The 10717-nt window shown below is 34.4% G+C and overlaps 1 protein-coding gene across 1 annotated transcript; it reads left to right on the top strand.

Moving 5' to 3' along the window:
- LOC126741295 (uncharacterized) lies at nt 1-2910 on the top strand. The gene is made up of 5 exons (XM_050447680.1): nt 1-962; nt 1018-1227; nt 1283-1443; nt 1497-1742; nt 2208-2910. Exons 1-5 carry the CDS (start codon nt 893-895, stop codon nt 2775-2777), a joined length of 1257 nt encoding a protein of 418 aa, XP_050303637.1. The 5' UTR covers nt 1-892; the 3' UTR covers nt 2778-2910.
- The last annotated feature ends 7807 nt before the right edge of the window (nt 2911-10717 follow it).

Consider the following 10717-nt stretch of genomic DNA (forward strand, 5'->3'; position numbering starts at 1 on the left):
ACATGTTGTACACTTGACTCGTTTCAGGTACACTTCACCAACGCTTCACTTCAAGCATATGGCTGCTTTGGTGGGCGCTCTCCCTTACACGAATGCACACTTGCATTGTTACAAGACTTAAAACAGTGTTAAGCTCGTAAAGCTGAAGTTGAAGGTAATTAAAATAGCTGATTAGCTTAGCTAAGGCAAACTGAAACATGCACACATAAAGTAAGCACTAATATTATTAATTAAATAACCAGGTTATTTCTATGTAATAATCAACTACTCAAAAACTCTAAAACGGAGATATTTACAAGGAAACTTGTAAGGACCTTTTTTGTAAAGTAACTTACCGGCTTTCATATAAAATTCTTACATAGGATTTCAAAACATTTAGATTTTTGTGAGGCTTGTAATAAATAATATTATTCTTGTTCTCCTCTAATTCGACTGGTCTATAGCATTTCAGCAGGAAAAGGCTGTCATAGGAGATCGATTTTTACCGCTATCGTCTCGATTTCCATTTGTTTACTTGGTTTGCACGATGTTTAATTTTATTTCGTTTTAACTTGTTATATATAGACAGGGTGGGTACCGATTGAGAATGGCTTATAGAAAAATGATTTTTTCTGAAAGTGTGGTAAAATCTTTTTATTTATCTGTAATACATTCTAAAGCAGGAAAGACTTTATTTCTAAAAGAAAGAAAAAATATCTTGAGCACTGCAAAAAAATTAAAATCATTGATTAGCTAAGAGCATTATCACGATGTGCTTTGATTGATCAATTGTGGGAGCTCCAGCAACCGTTGCTATCCCAACCATATTGTTACACAGCGTCACAGTTGCTAAGGACACATATACGTATTGCGGCAATTTTTCAAAAAAAAAAGAAATGAAAAATAGACTAATATGGCATTAGAAAGTGAGGTATCTAGTACGCAAAATGACCACGAGGAGGAGGAAGAGATCGGTTGCTTCTGTAAGTACTTTCCGTTAAAATAAACTGCTTTTTATCGATTATTTCAATATTTTAGTCCTGCAACCCTCGTCCTCCCCGTATAATCTTGCTGAAAAAGTGCAGCAGGCTAACTTTGACCTCTTTAATGGAACCCCCCAGAGCACCAGATCCACCAAAGTTAAATTTAGAGATGAACTAGTGTCGTTTGAACCAGATTTAACAGATGACGACGTCAACAGCATTGAGAGCGATCATGTTGACGAGCTGCCAATAAGAACTGAGGAAGGTAACAGCCTCTTCTCTTATATATTTTAAATACACAATTATTTATCATTTTATAGTACAAAAGGAGGAGTTTAAAGTTGAAGAAATAAAGCTGCCATATAACACAGTATTGCGAAATGATATCGAAATTTTTAATATAGAAGAGGAAATTGAAGAAGTTGATGAAGCAGTGATCGAACAGGCTGTTCTAGCTGAGTATAATAACGACTTGAATGAAGTAAGTGAGATATGACGTCAGATGGAAATTATCACTAAGATTGCAATTTTTAGATGGAAGAAGTAGTAAGTAGTGAGGAGATTACCTCCGAAACTGAACCCAAGGAAACGTTAAAAGACAGTTCTAGGGGCTTAGAAAAACCTAACTCGGAAACTGGCTCTAGCAAGTCTAAAAAACCGGCTAAAAGACAAAAGAAGACAATGAAAAGCCAAGAAATTCATTGCAAGCAACACTGTATTGAGAGGATAGACAACATCGCGATGTCCATTAAAAAGTTGGAAATTCATGAAAAGCCACCAGTAAGTCACTATATCAAATATACGAGGTCTGATCAAAATATAACTGCAGTACTGTATTTGTCACAATTTCCCACCCTTGTTTCTCATGGATTATTGATATCTCGCTCTTGCTTCGAGTTTTTATTATTTGATATTTTAGCTTTAACACAATCGAGTAAAAGAGAGCTCTTTTATCAATGTTAGGATGCTGCCCTATTGTTAACCAGAATCTAATTCGTTCTTATTGATTAAAATACTAATCTCTTATTGATAATAATATTTTGCCCAATGAGAATCCAAGATTTCGACCAATAGATGCCACTTCACTTTGCACATATTAACGGATGCATGAACATGTGACCTTACTCGGGACAAATACAATGTTGCCAATCGTACGACTGTTGCCGCCAAGTTTAAAAAGTTCGAATACTTTAATTCGTCCAGTCTTCATACAATTAATTTGATAGAAAAAAATTTCTTTTACAGGTGACTCTTCCACCACTTCAGCTTCACCAAAGAAAATGTTGCGACGAAGTGAGGCTGTCAAACAGCGAAAGAAATCTGCCAAATTACAACGGTTACAGGTCCGAATACGGCTTGAGCTCCCGCCAAATTAAATTACGCGACCGTCAAATGGAAATGGTGCGTCAGAAGGAGATCACACGTCAGAAACTTATCGAGGAGTATCGAGCTTTGAAGGTGCAGCGAAACGAAGAAGTGTTTTGTCATTGGCTGAAGGAGGTCACGAGAAGGTCGAAAGAGCCGAACTTGAGAAACCAGTTGAACAGAAGCAAGGGCTACAAGAGCGTGAGCCCTGGTAGTTATGGTACTATAAGTCCCAATATTATTCAAGAAAAGTTGAAAGAACGACCGAAAACAGCTGGTTTTGTACCAAAGACCAACATTAAAAAAAAGAAGAGGCCTTACACCACTCAAAGTTGTGTGTATATAGAGGTACCACCCAATGTGTTAAAGAAGGGGATTCATATTGGAGATTTGCTCATAACAAATTCGAAGCAATTGAGTAAAAAACTGCACATTTTAACGGTATCTTAATAAGCTATCATTTTATTCGTTTAAGTGCAATACGTGAATTTCGCTTGTTCTTCCAATTTGAAACAATCATTTTATTGTTAATAACAATTTTAAGTAGGTTCAATTTCAGATTTGAAAGTGTAATATTGTTGTAATAAAATCATTACGAATAATGAACTTTTATAAAACCACAATTTAGTTTTAATTGAACAAAATGAAATATTCTAAACAGTATTTGTCTAAATTAACTTATATTTAATTCATATACGGGGTGATTTTAAAATTGTGATTAACTAATGAAATAATGGCTGGAGGAAGTACTACGGATGACGGTGATCCAGAAAGTAATTGTGCTAAATGTAATTTAGTATTTGATGACATTAAGTCGATAATACAATGTACTAGGTGTGCTAAGTATTTTCATGGAAAGTGTGTTAATGTTGACATGCGCGGTTTTCATTTGAGAAAATCGACATGGAAATGTGAATCGTGTGATCCCTCTGCATCTAGTGATAGTGCATACAAAACAGAGCGCGCTAGGAAAAGGAGCCGCACAGATGATATTGTTATTGATTTAGATAATGTAGGAGATATTATGGCCACCTTGCAGCTCTTAGTCAGTAAAACTAACGAGTTAAATCAAAAAGTCGATCTCCTGTTAAACGAAAACCAGAATTTGAAACGCGAAATTGCCAGCCTGAAGGAATGTAAGCCGTCAACAGCCCCATCAAGTGTGAACTCCAAGTTGTGATATGCTGCAGCAATAGGCACCAAAAATGATAGCAAAGTTTTGGTTGTAAAGCAAAAGTGTCCGGAGAAAGATGTAAAGCAAGTGAAGGAGGATTTGAGAAAGAAAGTCAATCCTACTGTTATTGGAGCCGGTTTATCTCTAGGAAAAGCAACCAAAAGTGGCGGCGTTATCATTAAGTGTGGCAATGAGAAGGAGCTAACTTCGATACAGTCGCAGATCCAGAACAACATGAGTGACAACTACAGTGTTGAGGTACCAAAACTTTTAGAGCACAGGATTAAGGTGGTGGGCATTAATGAGTCTGAGTACAACCTATCAGATAATGAAATTTTGGCCAAAATAAAGAGTCAAAATAATGTTCCAGAATCTCCAAACCGAAAAATTCAAATTTTGAGAAAAACTAAAATCGTAAACAAAAAGTTCAATATGATCTTGGAAGTTGATGCTACCACGTATGCAGTGTTTATTGAAAAGGAGAAGATGAACATTGGTTGGAACCGTTGTCCTGTCTTCAACGAATATGGTATCCGAAGGTGTTTCAAGTGCTGTTGGTATGGTCATTTACTGAAAGAGTGTAAAGAAAATAAAGTGTGTGCAAAGTGTAGTGGATCCCATGATGTTAAAGAATGTAATGTAAGTAGCGTTAAGTGTATCAATTGTGTAGTATCTAATGAAAAGTATGGTCTTAGGCTAAACGTCAATCACGTTTCTTGGGATGTAACTAGTTGTGATTCCTATAAGCGAATTGAAGAGTTACAAAGGAATAAATATATTAAGTAGCAATTAGACCTAAATATTGCACTTAACACCAACATTGTTTATTTTAATTGCCAAGGTTATCTAAACAATAAAGATAACATTATTTTACTAGTAAATGGCTGGAGGCCTAAGATCTTGCTTTTGAGTGAGACTCACGTAACCCCGGTTATAGAGCCATGTGAGTTGATTGTTGATGGAGGTACAATTTGGAGCAATGCACTAGTAACAACAGTAGAACAGGTGGGGTCTTGGCCCTTATTAGAAACGATATTAGATATAAGGTGGGGTCTGTGTTGTCTATTGATGATTATGTCTGGTTGTTGTCTTTTGAGCTATCTATGGGTGGAGGTAAATATTTGTGCTCTGTTTTGTACCATTCGCCTCAGAAACAAGATGCCAAATTTATAGAGTTTTTTGGGGGATATTTAGAGCAAGTTAGTGGATTTAATGGCACCAACATTATCCTTGGGGATTTTAATTTTGATTTATTAAAAAACAATTTTTATAGTAACAAATTATTAAGTATCATCTATACCAATGGGTTTAGTCAAATAATTAAGACTCCAACTAGAATAGTCCAAAGAAGTCAGACTCTGATCGATTATTTAATTTCAAATGACAAATCTCTCTCGCATAAAGCAATCAAACTCCTAAAATTAGTGACCATTCTATTATGTCAATTTCTATGGATCAATCGAAGGAACAGCCAATGGATCTAGTAAGTTATACTAGGTCTTTTAAGACCTACAAATGCCATAAACTTCAGGAAGAACTGCTTACATGCAATTGGAATAGAAATAGTTCCTTAGAACATTGAAAGGCCTTTCAATGTTCTAAGAATAGTTCAGATGTTGACTTACTAGCTAATACTTTTGTCAGAGATATTAGAATAATTCTTGACAGTATGTGCCCAAGGATTAAAATTGTGCAAAAACAGAAATATGCCCATAAAAAATGGATAACTCAAGATATAAGGGAGCAAATGCAGGAAAGGGATCGATTATATAACAGGGCTGCCATAGAAAACAACGACAACGTTTGGAATGAATATAAAGCTATAAGAAATAACATAGTAAGCAAGATAAGAGTAGAAAAGGATAGATTTTTTGCGAATACCATAGATCTAAATAAAAATAATCAAAAAGAACTCTGGAAAAATCTGAAGACGCTTTTGCCAGGAAAAAAACAAAACATGCCTAATGAAATAAAGTTTGAAAATGAAATCATTACACAGGAGGATGATATTGCACATAGATTTAATAATTATTTCGTGAATAGTATTGATCTTATTCTTGCAGATATTCCACCAGCAGCAAATGGCCAAACATATTTCATTGAACCACCTTCAGTCCAGAAAATCTTGACAAAATTTAATAAAGTTTCGATGACTAAAATGAAGGAAATACTTAAAAATCTAAAAAACGTTGGTGGTGGAGTGGCATCTCTAAGCAGGTTCTTTGCGATGTTGCTTATGTTGTGGGTGATCGTCTTTTGGATATTATCAATACATCTTTAAGTACTGGGATTTTTCCGCAACCCTGGAAACTTTCTACTGTTGTTCCTGTTCCAAAAGTGCAAAACACTAAATTGTGTAATGAATTTCGGACAATTAACACCGTACCTATTTATGAGAAGCTCCTTGAAGTATGTGTTAAGGAACAGCTACTCGAACATTGTAATATAAATAAAATAGTTGTGCCTAACCAATCGGGGTTCCGTGAGAATCATTCATGTGAGTCTGTCATTATTAATATAGTTGATAATTTTCTCAGGGCCCTTGACTCTGATAATCTAGTACTTGCTGTATTTTTGGATTTTAAGAGAGCGTTTGAAACCGTGAGTAGAGAAATGTTAATTAGGAAATTAGAACGGTTAGGCCTTAAACATAATGTATTGAAGTGGTTTCAATCTTATCTAAGTGGTAGAGTTCAGCGAGTCATGTACAAAAATAGTTCATCTGAAAGTGTTAATGTAAAGCATGGTGTACCGCAGGGAACGGTCTTGGGCCCCTTGCTATTTTTATTGTATGTCAACGATATGGTGGAGGTAGTGCGGGGGTGTAATGTGGTGTTGTTTGCGGACGATACAATGTTATATGTGGTGGGTAAAGACATTCATCAACTGCAACAGGTCATGAACATTGAACTCAATAACTTATTCATCTGGCTCTGTAGAAATAAACTAAGTTTAAATGCAAGTAAATCCAAGTTTTGTATATTTGGCAAGAAATCTAGATTAAGTTCTATAGACATGGGCAATATACAGATTTCTGTTAATGGGGAAAGTATTTTGTATGCCAAAGAAATTAAATATTTGGGAACAATTTTCGATGCCAATCTGAATTTCCGTGCTCATGCAGATTATGTAATGAGAAAATTTTCAAAAAAAGTTGGATTTATCACAAGAATTGGAAAAAATTTGTCAATGTACATCAAATTAAAACTTTACAACGCCATTGCTCTTCCTCATTTACAGTTCTGTTCAACATTATTGTTTAACTTGCCACAGTATAGAATTGACCAACTAGAAAGAATTCAAAATAGGGCTATGAGATTGATTCTAAATTGTAATCGTTACACGCCTGTTGTCTCTATGTTGGGTGTCCTAGATATGTTGTCTGTACATCAAAGAATTTTGTATAACGTTTATTTGTTTATTTTTAAATTAAAACATCAGATGCTCCCCGATTATATTTGTAATAAATTAAGAGTTTTTGGAGATATACATAACTATAATACGAGAAATCGTATAGACTTCATACTAGTCGACAGATGTAACACAACCCAAATGCATAATTCAGTTTTATACAAAGGTTTAATCCTATTTAACTTGCTTGCTTAACAACTTGCCTGCTAACATCAAAAATTGTATTACTTTGAATCAATTCAGAGGGCTCTTGAGAAAATTTATTATGAATAAGTAAAATTGTGTTTGTTATTTTATTATTTTATTTTAATTATGTAGTTTATTAAGTTTTACTATAGTATGCATTGTTTCCGCTCCAATCATCATCTTGATTGTTGGTTTATCTGTTGACTGGGTATTTTTGGGCCAACCGGGATACTGGTTACAGCTTCTTGGAACTACCGAAGCATTTCTAAGTGTTACACGGGGGGACCAATGTATCTAGTCAGCAAGGTCAACCAAGTTCCAAATGTGTGTCATCGGCTGATTGCAACCGACTCGATCAACCTGAGTCGACATTATTTTCATTATTATAAGTCAAACAACAATTAACTGTGCTTTTAATAAGTGGGCAAGGAAATAATGTTTAAAATAATGTTTAGGTTAAGTCTAGTTTTAATTTATGGTCTACCTCTGACAGGATATTTCTGGAACCGGGATGCTGTTTCTGGATTACCAAGACCATCCATGGACAAACCGGAGTGTCCTGATACAGTTATGGCCAACTTATACTTTTACTTTATTTTTATTTATGTTTTTATTGAATGTAGCTTTTGCTAAATAAAGATATTATTTATTTATTTATTTATAAATGAATAAAAAGAGAAAATACTGCTGTATTGTTTATTACAGGTTTAATTTGGGTATTGATATTTTTAAGTTTTTCGCAATTTTGTCGAAATTTAAATATCGCGCCGGAGAAATGTTGCTAGGCAACCCACAAACCCACATTAAAATTATAATTGGGCGCCTCGTCCTTGAGATCACTTAAGCCGATGTTTAGCGTTGAATTGGTAAGACCCGCGGGTACTCTTTTGTTTGACAACTTTGACAGGTAAGTGTGAGGTATTGTTCCCCCACCACTTCAAAATTCCGATTTAAAGAAACAGTCGCTGAAATGAAGTGGTTATTAGGAATTAAAGAGTTTATGTTTTTTCTTTTTTGTTTGATTAAAACATGAGGTTGATTTTTTTGATTTTCCAGAGTCTTAACCATTTTTTCTCTCGAATAAAAATGCTTTTATTGGATCTAAAATAAATTTTGTATAATGGTCATGTAAATTTGCATGGGTAAAGCCATAAACATTTGCCGGAATTAATTTTAAATTTTCGCTCCTTTAAATTAACTTTTTTTTTAAGTAGCGTATTACTACTTATTCTCCTTCATAATTTAAAACTAATTGGTATTTATTTTTCTTAATTTATAAAGGGCGCACATATCGAAATTCTCAATTTTTACAATCTAAGTGTCAGAGCCGCCACAGTATTTTTCTTAGTTTTGTTTAGATTTAATTATGAATATCCTTGATAGTTATAGGGCCTCGCGCCATACACATAATGATAACATATTCTTGCTTAGTATGCTTTTATCGGCGGTTTGTAGTCAAAACAAATGTTTCATGAAAGAAGCTTTTATGTGGATCGCTTTAGCTTTGGCATCAATATTTTTTAAGAGTAGTACCTTTTTAACGTTGATAGATTTTGATCGGTGAACGGTCTCTTTACCGTGCCGCGAACAGTCTCCTTAGAAATTTTAAGGCATACATTTGAGGATCTAAGGAAACTGGATAGCGAGATTTGTAAACTCATGTTGGAACAAGGTAGCAGTGAAGCAAATATATTGACAGAAATGGAAACCGCTGACGGGTATTTTAGGAAATTTACGGAACTTAATACCCATGCTGGAGAGTGCTTGCAGCCTAGACCAATGGACCGGGAGGATATTGAGGTAAATTCTGTGCTTTCGGAGGTAGGTGTAAATTTAAATTGCCGACGTTAGAATTAAAAAAGTTTGACGGGAACATTAAAGACTGGTTGCCTTTCTGGTCTCAGTTTCAAAAAGTACACGATGATCCGGACATTGATGTTAATGATAAAGTAGAGTATCTAGTGCAAGCTACAGTTAAGGGTAGTAGGGCAAGGCAACTAATCGATAGTTTTCCCGCAACTGGGAGTAATTATACTAAAATGGTGGACTGTCTTTTATCGCGGTTTGGTCGTGAGGACTTACAAGTCGAAGTTTACGTGCGGGAATTACTTAAATTAGTTATTAACAATACCTCGTCTCGCTATAAGCAGGTCGATATAACTCTGTTATATGATAAATTAGAAACTCAGTTACGGGCGTTAGAGACTCTCGGTATCACATCCGATAAATATGCGGCAATGTTGTTTCCGTTGGTCGAATCGTGTTTACCGTCGGAATTATTAAGGATGTGGCAACGGACACCGGATACGGGAGATCGCGGATCACAGGTATCTTTGGAAAACGCACAGGGGGTTTCTTCAGTGGAAAATCGGCTTAAAAATCTTATGCAGTTCTTAAAATTGGAAGTCGATAACGAACAACGTATTTCTTTAGCCGTGGAAGGTTTTGACACCGTCTATAGATTACAACAAGTCAGACCACTCGAGCGGCCCTGAAATCGATTGACCCACCCCCCGTTCCTCACCTCGCCATGCATCGGCTGGGTAGAACCCAGGTTTAGTTTTCGCAAGTACGTTAACTTGTGTGCATCCGTTTCGCGAGAGAGTTTTTGCTTGTAGCGTTTTAGACAATAATTTGGTTACATACTACTTGTATAAATATAATTACCCAATAATAAAGTAGTATGTATTTCATCCCTATATGTTAAATATTTTGTTCTGTATTTTGTGTTTTACATAAAAGCATTACAATCTTAAAAAATAGTTTATTATTTATTTTCTCCCCCTAATGTTACTGGAATAGTTTTAGCCGATTTTACAACCTATTATCCCAAACCAACACACCCCACTTCTTTTTGTCGGCCACCAATGTCGGCGTTTAAGACCCGGTAAATTTTGAGATTTTAACATTTTTTATATATATTTACTATATCCACAAATGAATACAAAGTATATAATTTACAAAACTACTTATTTAGCGCTTATTATGATAATTGTTTGTTATTCTTTTGCGCTTTTGTATTTTTAAAACGACCTAATTCAAAAATTAAAATAACCCATACCGTATTTAAATTATGTTATATTTTTTAGTGCGTTTAAATGTGTTTTTTAATTGTTTATTTATTTTAACTTTAGATTTATTTTTTGATAAGACTCCTAAAAATGTAGCAAATTTAAACAATTCAACAAGTAAGGTTTTTTCAAATTCACTTTTTATATATTATATTTGACTTTAAAGGCAGCCATTTTGAATCCGCCATATTAAACGCTTCCAATTTATTTAGAAGTTCAAATTCATTGAACTGATCAAAACTTCTAGATACACCAATTTTAGAAAAGGGAAACTCAAAAACATTTTAAAAACTGTCCTTGTTATCGAAAGCCAAGCACCTACAAAATTTGAAAACAATCTGACAAGTAGAAGTTATAGTTTTAATAGAATTCTTAGATTTATTATATACATACATACAAACATTGCTACATAAAGGCAAAGAAGTAAAGCTAATATAAAAAATGTGTAAAAACGTTAATAATTAAGAAACACTGTCATATAAACACATTCTATTCCAGTCCTATAAAAAAATTTCTTATTTTATGACTTAAAATACTTCTTATGAATA

This window comes from Anthonomus grandis, chromosome 10, assembly GCF_022605725.1.
Source record: "Anthonomus grandis grandis chromosome 10, icAntGran1.3, whole genome shotgun sequence".
Classification (NCBI taxonomy): Eukaryota; Metazoa; Arthropoda; class Insecta; order Coleoptera; family Curculionidae; genus Anthonomus; species Anthonomus grandis.